This window comes from Motacilla alba, chromosome 12, assembly GCF_015832195.1.
Source record: "Motacilla alba alba isolate MOTALB_02 chromosome 12, Motacilla_alba_V1.0_pri, whole genome shotgun sequence".
Taxonomy (NCBI): domain Eukaryota; kingdom Metazoa; phylum Chordata; class Aves; order Passeriformes; family Motacillidae; genus Motacilla; species Motacilla alba.
The window spans coordinates 4,960,981-4,974,029 of NC_052027.1; the positions used below are offsets into that span (position 1 = coordinate 4,960,981).

At 38.5% G+C, this 13,049-nt stretch overlaps 1 protein-coding gene across 5 annotated transcripts; it reads left to right on the forward strand.

The window, feature by feature from the left end:
• Window positions 1-178: 178 nt before the first annotated feature.
• On the forward strand, window positions 179-12,991 carry UBA3 (ubiquitin like modifier activating enzyme 3). Of its 5 annotated transcripts, none has more exons than XM_038149446.1 (18): window positions 179-268; window positions 386-427; window positions 3,137-3,257; window positions 4,203-4,283; window positions 5,815-5,897; window positions 6,456-6,536; window positions 7,128-7,171; window positions 7,450-7,514; window positions 8,343-8,498; window positions 8,617-8,719; window positions 9,189-9,302; window positions 10,109-10,162; window positions 10,591-10,627; window positions 10,707-10,788; window positions 11,299-11,399; window positions 11,545-11,608; window positions 11,709-11,763; window positions 12,214-12,991. In XM_038149446.1, the coding sequence occupies exons 1-18, from the start codon at window positions 249-251 to the stop codon at window positions 12,300-12,302; spliced, it is 1,392 nt and encodes a 463-aa protein (XP_038005374.1). In that variant the 5' UTR covers window positions 179-248; the 3' UTR covers window positions 12,303-12,991. The 5 variants fall into 5 exon arrangements, with proteins under 5 accessions (XP_038005374.1, XP_038005375.1, XP_038005377.1 ...); XM_038149447.1 differs by having other exon boundaries at window positions 9,192-9,302; XM_038149449.1 differs by having other exon boundaries at window positions 220-279.
• The last annotated feature ends 58 nt before the right edge of the window (window positions 12,992-13,049 follow it).

Below are 13,049 nucleotides of genomic sequence, written 5' to 3' on the forward strand. Positions count from 1 at the left end.
CAAACCATTCCAGGACTCTGTGACCACCAGAGAGGCGGGCGCAGGGAGACCCCTCGGGTGCGGGCAGGCAGGAGGGGAGGGAGCCTCTGTGTCAGCGATCGGGCGTGTCCCTGCCGTGTGTCCGTGCCGGTTATCGCCACTATCGCCGCTGTCGCCACTATCGCCACTGTCGCCGCGGTCGCCGCTGCCAGGGCCGGGCCCGGGCCCGCCCCGCCGCGCGCGGGGCACTGTGGGAAGCAGAGGGAACTATGGCGGATGGTGAGGAACCGTAAGTGCCCTGTATGTGTGTGCTCGGCCGGCCCTGCCCCGGGCCCGGGGTCCCCTCTCCCTCCTCCCCGGTCTCTGTAGCGCGATACTGACCCTTCTTTTATTCTCTCTCTTTTAGGGAGAAGAAAAGAAGGAGGCTAGAGGAGCTGCTGGCGGATGGGTTAGTGCGGGGCTGCGGGCGAGCGGGGCAGGGGCAGCGCTTGCTGGGGCGGGGGTAGGTGAGGGCGAGCCGCAGCCCCGCAGGAGCTGAGGGCTGGGAGGAGGCTGCGGGGCCCGCGGGAGGCGCGGACAGGGAGGAGGGAGCCCCAGCAGAGCTGGCGTAGGTGGGGCAGGGCCCTGGAGCAGCGAGGGCCGGGGCAGAGGAAGCCCCCGGGGAGAGGAGCGAGGCGGGAGTCGCGGGCTCGCAGCTTGGCATGGTGTGCTGAAGAGCTTGGTGACGAGAGGGGGGAAAAGCTGCCTTGCCGGTCAGGGACCTGGGAGGGCCTCTAGGCTAGAAGCAGGTGACTTAAGTTTTTGGCCGAAAATTAAAAATTCAGACTGCAGAACAGTTGTCTCTGCGCATTAAAACTCTTTAAAAAAATCTACGCACCTGCCTTAAAGGCCGTGAAAACGAATGTTGAGAAATCTTTAACATCATCTGCTTCCATCCCTTAACTCTTCCATTCCATGTGCTTGTGTCCCTCTGCCCTGGGCACTGGCAGTGCATGTGGGTCGGGATGGGGCCACGGCATTCCCGGGGCATGTGGGACGGGAGGGATGCATGCCAAGTCCCCCAAAAGCATGGAGCTTTGGAGATGTGAAGGTGGCAGGGAAAAAAAGTCTGAGCTTAAAGCGATATAAGGACTGTGGTGCTCTGATATTTCAAACGAAATTTAAAATGAAAATAACTCAATGAAATAAATAAGAATGTTGTTGAACTCTTATACCTGGTCATGCTATAACAGCACAAAAAATAAACTTGAGAAACTTGAGAAAACTGTCTCTGAAAAAAACATAAAATTTCAGGTTGAGTTATGGATGTTTTTCAGATCTCCACAATGTCCAACCCTCTAAAAAACGAATTGTAGTCTAATTGCAAAAGTGAAACTAGATCTTAGCAGTTTTATCAATTAAGAAGGAAAATACACATCTAAGCAGAAATACACATCTAAACAGAAAAGGAGTGCTGCTGTGCCATAGCTGTTTATAGGGGCTATATAAAAGAATAAAAAACCCTGTTCTTAATGTCACCAAACACTGCTTCTACACTCATTTCCAGAAACACAAAAAACTGTAATATCCATAGAAGCAGTTTTTGTGATGTCTGCTGACCCATTTTATTTGCTTTAGTCAGTGCTTAATGCAGCTCCTGAAATCTGCTTTACAGCAGATGAGGAGTTCTGCAGAGGGGATGTTTTGTTTATTTACACAATTTCCCATTACATGAAATATGTGTATTTTCACATTATTGTGAAAACTGGAGGAGATATGAAAGTGCATCTGAGGTCGAAAGACCCTTATGAATTCAAGTAATTTTTGTAGGTTCCATTTAACTGCTCATGTAGTAACTTTCCTCAGCAGTTAATGAGGAGAGTTCAGTCTGCGATCAAATTATCATTGAATCCTAGAATGGTTTGGGTTGGAAGGGACCTTAAAGATCATCTTTTTCCAACCCACTGCCATGGCCAGGGACATCACAGGTGAATAATAATTTATTTATTCCTGCAGTTTAGGGAAGTTTTTCCCTGTTACTGAAAATCTTTTGCAAAATCCATTGCCTGTAAGTTCAGTTACTGTTGGCATACTGCATTGTCCGAGTTCTGAATTCTCACTCCAGATGTTTTCACCACATTTACCTTTGATTTTGAGATGAATTATGAGGAAGTTATAATAAATTTTAAACATTACCCAGGAGTTATTAGACAAGTGCTTTTCATAGTGCTTTGTAGGAGAAAGCAGGTAACACTTTATCAGTGGTGACACATCCTTTGCTACTCAGGATTGGCTCTTTTATAATGAGCTTAGTTTTATATTAACATAAAACAAAATCATATTTATTGAGTAGAACTCTATTAAATAGGGAAGTAGGTGTTGATCTTATAGTAGAACATTACTTGAGAGCTGATTTTGAACTATTCCAGTAAGTCTCTTAAAAATTTAAATCTATACTTAGGTACTATTAAAAGTGACCTGCAGAAGGAGGAAAGGGAATTGGAGTGTTTGGTGTAAAATTCTGCCTTGAAAATTTAAAGGAAGATAACTGCAAAACATTCCCTTTTTTCCAAGTGAGGCTGTTACTGCAGACAGGCTCGAGGATGCCTGAAAAATGGGGCAGTTCTAATTCCATGGTACCACTTGAAGGTGAAAAACATTCAAGATTCATGTCTTCAAAAAATATTTGTCTAAATAAACTACCCTGAAGATTCAGAGGATGATGTTGGGGCATGTTACTGTAATTTATTCAGAGCCTCACAATTGCAGTTACAGACTGATAAGTGTGTCAAAAGAAGATATAAGACTTGACTGATTCAAAAAGTGATCAAAATTGAAAGGAACAAGCTCTGTGTCCTCTTCAAATTTAAGGGAAATAAAAGTAATAAGACTAGGCCCTTTTCTAACTGCAGGTCAACTTTTACTAGTAACAGTTAAATCAGTGTGTTTATTGAAATGCCTGGGTTGTTCTGCCCCCTGTGCTTATTTATATTATTGCTTTCTAGTTCCACAAATAAAACCCACTCATGCAAATGCCGACGTGCATAACTTCCAGGCACAAAGAATATGCAGATGCATTTGTACGAATGATCAATAATTTAGGCGTGTTTGCATAGCAAGTTGGAGGTGTGGCTTTTCCTGTGTGATGTTGCAGCTGAATTTACTGTGTTCTGTGCAGAATGGCTGTTGATGGTGGGTGTGGGGACTCTGCAGACTGGGAAGGTCGCTGGAACCATGTAAAGAAGTTCCTCGAGCGATCTGGACCATTCACACATCCCGATTTCGAGCCAGGCACTCAAGTGAGAAAGACTTCATTTCAATCAAATATCTGTAGAGTGTGTTGCAAATTAATGTAAACAGGTTCATTAATTTACCACCAGCAATGTGCTAGAGCAGCATGAAAAGCTTGTGTTTTAGCAATTGAACATTATGGTCCTAGGAGAACTCCTAGTGTTGTGTTCTTTTTATAAGTTTGTATTTTTAAGTTGTTCACTGTCAACTTCAAGCTTGCTGTCATCATATATAAATATATAGCAATGTATGAATTATGCTGTTTTTGAGTTTCACATGAAAAATAGCAGCATTTAAATCTCCATTTTTAAGTAATTTGATACAGTGAGGAATTTATTGTACTTAAAGAAGAAATTAGTGTTAATATGAATACTTTGAGAACTGGATAAGGTGTATAGTAGGGTAGAGTTTTAAGTATTTCTTCTGCTTTTCTTCTTTTGTTGTACATTTTGTTTCAGAGCTTTTGGTTGAAAGTATTTTTCTGTTACCTTTTTAATGTACTGTTCCATTATTTACTAGTTGGAGACTGGGGTAAAGTAGAACAGTTCACAGGAAACAGTTATATATTTAACATTTTCAATTCTTTCTGTCCAGCAATGTTGTCTATCTGTTTAGATTAATTATGTATAATATATATGTGAAATACCTGAAGAAGGAAAGCATTATCACCTTAAACCAAATAATAGTAAGAGTAGACCTTGCTTTTTTCATGGTCAAAAGTAATATAAAAGTAATATACTGATATCAGCAAAGGTCTTGATTCTCTCTAAGTGGGGATACAGGAACTGCATGAACTCAACAATGGATTAAAGTCCAATATGTAATTACCCCTGCAAATGCAAAGCTGCTTTATCTGTAACTCAATAGGCACTGAAAATTTATGGTAACATGTTTGTTAGGGTTATGAAGTAATGCACAAATTGTATTAATTTTTTGTTTTATGTTTTCTGCAGGCCCTTGATTTTTTGTTAAGCACATGTAAAGTGCTAGTTATTGGAGCAGGAGGATTAGGATGTGAACTCCTGAAAAACCTGGTAATTACTGTGTTTTAACCCTTTTCTTCTTAGAATCTTCTCTGTTTCTTTTTCTTTTTATATTTGACAAAACTGTCTTTTTAATTAGCTAATTTTGCAGTTCTGGTTGTATATAGCTACTAGAATTTTAAGTTTCAATCAACACCTGTAAAATACATGTTGATACAGACAATAAAGCTGAAGAATGCTCTTGAAAGGTGGTATTTTCATATGTTGCATCTTATTTATTCAACTATCTCAAAGCTTGTCTTGAGGTACAACAGGTTCCTTTGTATGAAGATTAGCCAAAAGTTTATGTGCAGCCTTATATCCAGTCTGATATTGGTGATTTTCCCTAATTTCCAGATCTAGGGAGGTGAAGTCAACCAAGGACAAATCATTCTCATACTGCTACAAAGTGTTGTTTGAAATGCAAAAGTTTAATTTCCCTGTTACGGTGGGTTTTGTCCTCACAAGCCCTCCTATTTATCTCAGTGTATCAGTGTTATGATCCCATTTGAGTTTGGTAGTTTGGACTATTGCTCTACTTCCCCATGTTTTTATTTAAGGAGGAGGATTTCTGTTGCATGAGATAGCTCTGTTTGTTCAGAAAATGTAAAGGGAAAAGTTTCAAAGTCTTTACATTTAAAAAGATGGACTCTTAAAGGATAATTTAAGTCATATTTTGTATATGACTCAAATTTTATAGAGTCGCTTCAGAACATCACAACTCTTTTCTCTAAACCCATGTTTTGCAGCATTTAATTCCCTTTAACTGCAGTGCAGGTTGTTTCTTTGTGTGTGACTGATGTTACCACTTTACCAGACCACACCCACAATACAGTTTTAAGGCAATTTTACTGTAAAGTTATTTGCCAGATGTGGTGATGGCCTGCATGCAAATGGAGACAAGGCAGAGCTTCTGTCAGAGGTTCAATGTGTTGTTAGATAGGGAGGTGATTTTTGTGTTTTCCACCTCCTTCAGCACTGAAGGCCACGAGGAATGCTGCCTTGTTTTGAACTGTGATATCTGGGTCAATATGCCAGACTCATTTGTGCCATTTATGTGAAAATTAATGTCCCAAACCTCAACAGGAATTTTTAAAAAAGCCTTTTAAAGGAAATAAACTTTGTTCTTCCCATTCCTGCCAAGCATGGAAGTGCTTATGGTATTTGTTTAAATTCTGTGCTTTTTTTCCTCAATGGGCTCTTTTGATTTACGCCAGCCATGAAGGAATACTGCAGTTTCCCCTTATAGATCAGCCTTCTGTTGGCTTCCCTGTGTTAGCATTAGGTAGGCCAAAGCAATATTGCCTTCAGGAGAGCATTGTCTGTGACTGTTGGAATGTTTTTAATTCCATCTGTCTGAATACCAGCATTAGCAACCCAACAAAACCCCTTTGAACAAAGAATCACCGTGTACCTGTCTGCACAGGCAATGAGCAGCAAATACATTTGTTCCTCCAAAGCTGTTTTGGCATGTGGAGTGAATTCTGGAGCTTTGTGAACATTTAATTTCACGTTAAATGAAGCTGACCTTCTCTTTTCCCAGGCACTGTCTGGCTTCAGACAGATCCATGTTATTGACATGGATACTATAGATGTTTCTAACCTTAATCGACAGTTTTTGTTTCGGTGAGTGGTATTTTACATTTTCATAGTTTAACTTCTGGGGTTTTTAAAAAGTTCCTAAATAAAACATGTCAATATATTCATTATTTTGGTTGGACAAGAGGTCATTAAAGATTACTGGACCTTCATGTCACAATAGTACTCAGAATTAACTAAAAATTGCATATGATTTCTTCCTATATTGGGCTCTGTGGCTTGAAGAAAATCAACCTATGTCCCTTGCCATTCCAGTACAGCTAATGACTATTGGAAAAGGTGACACCAAGGAATAAATGCACACAGATTGAGATCTCAGATTTTCTGGTACCTTTTTCATCCAAGTACAGTGAACAAACATTGGATGTTTTTGGTGCTGATAACCGTAGTTCATTCTGTGACTCTCACATCTCATGCTTTACAGGGATCATGGAATGGTTTGGGTTGATTGCCTTAATATTATCCAATTTAATAAATTGCCCTAAAGTAACAATTAGCCACCTAATTTGGTATTGCAATGTGTAGAGATTGGAAAGACAAAATCTGCTAAAATCAAGCTTTTGGAATTGCTTGTGTTTTTCCCAGAGCGAAGGATGTGGGGCGACCGAAAGCAGAAGTTGCAGCAGAATTCCTGAACAGTCGCATTCCCAACTGTGCTGTGGTACCGTATCCTTTCACAGAGAGGCCTGAAGGCTTCAATATCCTACAAAACTCTGTGGGTGGTAAGAGTATCCAAAGTATTTTGCTTCCATCCTCTTTCTCATACAATAAAGAGCACATTCATTCAGCTGGTGAGTTGAGGATTCTTTCTCTGTGCCATTAACATACAGGGAATCTGCATGGGAGAGGCTCAGAAATTATTTTGTATTTTTCCACAGAGTCTTTTTATTCAGGTGCAATATTGTAATTTTCACTGAGATACTGGAATTATTCACCAGAGAGTTTTGAGTAAGCACTGGTAGGAGGCATTAGTTTATAAACACAGAGCAGCACATACTGATAAAGGACTTTGTGAGAGCACATCTTCTGAGCTTTCTAAATATTTCACCTGCTGAACTTTGCTGTTTACCACTATTCCATTGTTTTGTGAGATGTTACAGCTTCAGCTGTGTGAATTTAATCTCAGATCACATAGTTTTTTAGAAGGTGTTGTATAGAATTACAGTAATAAATTAGATAATATTTTGGCTTTGAGTTAGTAAATAGAAAACAGTAAACTTAACTATGAATATATTCCTTTACTGGGTTTGCATTCAGATATTTTAAAAAGATTCAAGACATGGATGAAAGCTTCTATCGACGTAAGTGGCATTTGTTTCCCTGTTTTCCCACTGGTGCTTTGGGGTCCCTTGAAGATGTTGCTGCTCACTGCTTTTCCTGGTAGTTTGCTTGCTAATTACTTTAGTCTTCCGCAATATACTGGAAGTAGAAGTAACAAAATTGAAATACACCTGTGATACAGGCAGTCTAGGAGAGATAGCTAAGCTACTCTCACTGTCCCTGTTATGGACAGAATACTTTGCTTGTCTTAGGAAGTCTGCATTCGTGTAGATTTTGAATAATGTTTTTTTCTCCCTAGAGTTTCATATTATTGTTTGTGGGCTGGACTCTATAATTGCAAGAAGATGGATAAATGGCATGCTGGTAAAGTTTTCAATCTTCTTAATGCCTGATTATTGCTTGAGTTTAGATGACTAAATTAAACATACTTGTGTAGAATGTGTCATGAAAATGAATGAGGGCTGTTGAAACCCCAGCTTTCTGTATACCTATTTCTGTTTTCTTTCTGTGAGCAGGATGAAATGCAGGCTCTCTTACCTGCCCTTTTCTTGGGAAGTGTTAGCCAACATCTGTGCAGTGCCCTGCAGGGATAATTTCCTAGTTAGGTTACATTGCTTTGGGCCTTCTGCAGTCAGCTTTTGAAAATCAAGAAAGAAAGCTCCAGAGCTGCTCTGGGTGCTCCCATTGTGATTTTTTTTCCTTCATTACCCAAACAGTATTTATTATGCTACAACTTGTAAATGCCATTATTTGCAGCTGCACTGTTACAGAATTCAGTGACCAGAAAGCTGGTAATTTTATCATTGTGAATTTGTTTGTAAAACAATGATCTGGAGTATCTACCTGTATTAAAATGAAAAAGACAAAAGCAAAACAATAAATCAAGAATCTAACCTTCAATTAACCAACCATTTGTTCTGATGAACTGTAAGAACATATGTAGCAAATAATAGCATTTATAGGGGAGTAAGAGAAAGAGGTAGAGGGTGAAGGTGGTTGATAAAGTCTTGTGCACTGACAAATAAGTTGTGTTTAATATACCCTTAAAATAAACCTGTATATTAAGCACTCAATAGTTGGGTGTACCTTTAAGAATAAAATTTAGGATTTTTTTCTTCCTGATTTTTTTTCTACCTTGTTTAAAAAGCCAAACCAAACAAAACCCAACCCCCCACCCTCTTCATTTGTTAGATGTCCTTTTTGCATTATGAAGATGGTGTCCTGGATCCAAGTTCCATCATCCCTCTGATAGATGGAGGGACAGAAGGTTTCAAGGGCAATGTCCGTGTGATTATTCCTGGCATGACAGCGTGTGTTGAATGCACGCTTGCACTTTACCCACCACAGGTAATGCCCCCAGTGAAATTGCCATCTTTTCATATTCCTCTGCTTTGCTGGTTTCTTTTCCTAGTACTACACCTAATGTATCATGGTTTCTTCTGGTTTTCCTCCCCTGCCCAACCAGGTCAATTTTCCCATGTGCACCATTGCATCCATGCCCAGGCTGCCAGAGCATTGCATTGAGTATGTCAGGATATTGCAGTGGCCAAAGGAACAGCCTTTTGGAGGTAATTAATGTATTGTACTCATGCTAAATGAACATTTCTCCTTTTAATTAACTTGAGTTGGGTGTATGCTTTTCATAAAACAATCCTGCCTCTCAACCTCGTGTGGTTCATTGTCATATTGAATCTAAGCCTCCTCTGAGCTGGAGATGGATTTCCTCCTCTTGAGCTCACTCTCCAGTTCCATATTTGCTCATATTTCTCACACTGCACAGTGTCTTTCCTGAATTGAAATGTAACCTGTAACAGCTCTATAAATTGTGCAGTGATGATAGTTTGTGTATAGAATGTGTTAAAACTAAAGATGTTTGTAAAAATAATACTTTGGTTATTTAAAATGTCAAGTTTCAATAGCTTCATGGGGTATTCATTATAAATTAAAACAGGGAATTTTTTTTTTTGGACAAAAAAGAGTGCTGTGTTTCAGAAGAACTTCTATAATTGCAATTCATCTGTAAATTCTTTGCTGTAGAAGGTATTGCATTGGATGGAGATGACCCTGAACATATACAGTGGATTTACCAGAAGTCTTTAGAAAGAGCATCACAATTTAATATTAAAGGTGTTACCTACAGGCTCACCCAAGGTAAGGGGATGGCATTTCACCAAGTTGTGGCATTTGCACCTAGGCTGGATTGGCATTGTTTGTATTTGTTATGACTAAGCTGGCAGCTGTGCTGGGATAGTTCTCCTCACCCTTAAAACAGAAAGAAGCAGCTTGTTTCCTGTGCCAGCACAAATATTTTTATGACAAATCAGATGTTCAGACATTCATGATGAATCAGAGGAACTTATGTGGGATAAAAGTGAATATTCTTTTGCTATTTTATTTTTAACTTGGAGCAGCTCCACAGTTTACATTAGGTGGTGACCACTCTTGCTGGGTCAAAGAGTAGAAACAAAAGGACTTGATTGTCTTTTTTAGCAACATTTTCTGCCAGTTTAGGCTGGTTAAGTCTATAGCATCTGTTCCTCTCTGCTGTCCCTGCCTCTGTTCACATGCAAGTGCAGTATGCTGACACTCATTTAATCAGCATTTCAAACACTAACCAAGTAGAAAACTCAACTGTCTTTCCTTTGTGCATTTCCCCAGTTTAACAGGAAAAGAACAGAGTTTTAATTTCCAGTGCTAAATACAGAGTATACTTGCTTTCAGAGTTTGTTCAGTGTTCTCTTTGTTTGATACCTGCTTTTTTTCAACGTGCTTGATCCCTTCCTAAAATAAAAAAATGCCCAAGTACTGCAGCAGCATACCATTATACCTGGTTGTTACAGAAATTCCTGGACACTTGGAAGTACCTTTGGACCCACCCTCTGAAATTATTCTGTCTGAAAGTAGTCTCTCAGTAGAGTTTCTTAGAAAACCCAGAGCTGTATGTTTTGTTTTTACAGGGGTGATAAAACGAATTATTCCAGCAGTAGCTTCTACAAATGCAGTAATTGCAGGTATGCTGTAAGAACTCATTTCACTTCTGCTTTACTGACTTGAGAGTTTTGTGGGACAACAATATGGAATTGAGAACCTGGAGAGGTTAACAGTAAATGTTAAATGTGTCTGGTCTATTCTTACAGTCTTATTTCTGTTTTCCATAGAGAAACTGTAAGTGACTGGATAAATGTTATGACTCTGGGAGGGAGCAAAAGCATTTAAAACTGGGGAGAAGAACTGAGAAACACAGTACACAGGCTTGACATTGTGTCAGATTAGTGCCAAATCTGTGGTGTTAATGCGCAGAACTACCAGCTGCATTCAGATGTTTATTTTTTTCTTTATAGATTGTTAAACTTGATTGTTTTTGTCACTTTTTGTATAATTGTGTGATGTCTGCATGTCTGGTAGAGCTAGGTGAAGAAATTCTTTTTTCTCTTTCCAGCTGTTTGCGCCACAGAAGTTTTTAAGATAGCCACAAGGTATTTAATTTGTTATTAATTACAGACATGATTTCCAGCAGAATGCCATGTATCAACACTGACTTATTTGTCATTACAGTGCATATGTTCCTCTTAACAACTACTTGGTGTTCAATGATGTGGATGGATTATATACATACAGTTTTGAAGCTGAAAGAAAGGTTAGTGCCATTAAAGGCTTGAAGGGTTTTTTGCTTTATTTGTATTTATGTACTTCATGTTTATTTCTGAACCTCAGTATTGAATCAGTTGGCCCCTGGCACTGAATAATAACATTTCTGAAGTTTTAAAAGTGGAAACTACAATGTTACTGGTCTGCTGTTCCTGCAGAGTAGAGCTACAAAATAAATCCTCAAACTTAAGATGACTAATGGGCAGATGTTCTCAAAAGAGGTTATGGCAAAAATTGATCTGAAAGTTTGAAGTATTGGATTTTATGTCAGATGAAATTTGTCATTCATAAATACTTAGGTGCTGTTGGGAGCCAATCAGTGACAGACTTCAGAAGGAAATGGGTTTTGTCATTAACATTTACGACTATTAATATTTATAGAGCTAAAATTAAAAAAAAAAAAAAGAAAACCACAACACAAACACTTTTGAGACCTTACTAGCAGCATTTCTAAAATCATCTTTACCATAATGTGTATTCTTGTGCTGTTTTGTGGTAGGAGAACTGTCCAGCCTGCAGCCAGCTTCCCCAAAACATAGAGATATCCCCGTCAGCTAAATTGCAGGAGATCCTGGATTACTTAACAAATAATGCTTCATTGTAAGTTGCAACCATTCTGACTAATTTGATAATTTGTTTGTTTATTGCTTAAAAAAGGTAATTTTAAAATGTGTTTTTAACCTGATTGCCTGGTTATGTTTTGTTTTGTTTTGTTCTGTTTGTTTTTAATTTTTTTAATATATAGGCAGATGAAATCTCCTGCAATCACAGCAACTATGTATGGGGGAAATAAAACACTTTATTTACAGGTAATCTGAACATACATAATTGACTTTAATATTCTGAACTTACTTAAATTTACTGAATTTGAAAAAAAAAATTGGCCTTTCTTTTTTTTTTAATTTGCAGACAGTAGCTTCAATTGAAGAACGAACAAGGCCAAATCTTTCCAAGACACTAAAAGGTATCATGGAGCTGTCAGGTGTTGATTTTCAAGTTAGAGAAAGTCAGTTTCACCCCTCTGTGTGGCTATTTAGCTTTATCTTGCATTATGCAGTAGAATTTGCTTCATTGTCCTTTTACATTCATACACATTCAATTTTAGTTTCACATTTCTCATGTGTAGCAATTGTTTAAAGGTGAAGTGCAGGCAGATGCACAGAACATTGCAACAAAGCAACAAAATAACTGCTGTAAATTACACACTCTCCAGTAGAGTTTTACATATATTACTCAACAAGGTCTGTCTCCTGATTAAATTATATTAATATTAATTTAGCCAGTGAGCTGTTTGCAGCTTTATTTAATCACATTTATGGTTTGTGGGGATAGCATTTCTGATTTTTTTGAGCTTCTTGAAAAGGCAAAGCACGTGGGTTTAATTAAATTAATTAAGCTTTTCTTTCTGTTTCAGAACTGGGGCTTGTGGATGGCCAGGAACTCGCAGTTGCTGATGTTACTACACCACAGACTATGTTGTTCAAACTTCACTTTACCACTTAATTTATTCATAAGGAAAGTGCAAATACAGCAAGAGAAATCTGTGCCCACCTTATAAAACAAACATACTTTGTGGGTGTTAAAGGCAGCCTGAAATGTTCCTGTTAGTGCCAGCGTGGTTGAAGGTTAGGAAATCTAAATGAATCACCATATTTCAGAATTGTATGTAGAAGCCAATATTTGGTGGATTATATTTGTATAAATGCTTATTCATGTACAGACCTCTGATGTATAGAAATACACTTTTCCCAGGTTTTGTTGTCAAAATGTTCATGCTAATGTACTTTCAAACACATGGAACTTTGAGGTGGCCAAAAGTCTTGCTTTCAACATGTGTGCACACATATATGCAAAGAAAAGATGTTTTTAAAAGGAACCACAACAATCTGGTTGTAAGTTATAGCACTCCTGAGACTTACTGAGTCACCTTAAACCAAAGGAGGCAGTAGATTAAAATGAGGATTTCCCTCTTATTTGGTATTGATTTGATCAATTTTATGGAAGGTGTTAAATATGGAAGAGATGGCTTTGTTTACAAGAAGCACAAAAGGAGAAAATGATCAACTGTACATGAAAATACAGACGCGTCTCCTCACTGTCCCCAAGCAGCCACCATGCACAGCATTGCAAAATTATGTTCAAATATCATTGGTGCTGTTAAGGTATTTATTAATAAAAAAACCAGAAAGACACCTGAGTTTGTGGCTTTTCTATGGACATTCATTTATAACCTCCATTAAAAAACCTGGT

What these genes read in the sequence shown, in the direction of transcription:
- UBA3 (XM_038149446.1), top strand. Translation starts at nt 249, where the DNA reads ATGGCGGATGGTGAGGAACC. An exon ending in ATTTCGAGCCAGGCACTCAA is followed by an intron (nt 3,258 to 4,202) that starts GTGAGAAAGACT and finishes TGTTTTCTGCAG; the next exon opens with GCCCTTGATTTTTTGTTAAG. An exon ending in TACCTACAGGCTCACCCAAG is followed by an intron (nt 9,303 to 10,108) that starts GTAAGGGGATGG and finishes TTGTTTTTACAG; the next exon opens with GGGTGATAAAACGAATTATT.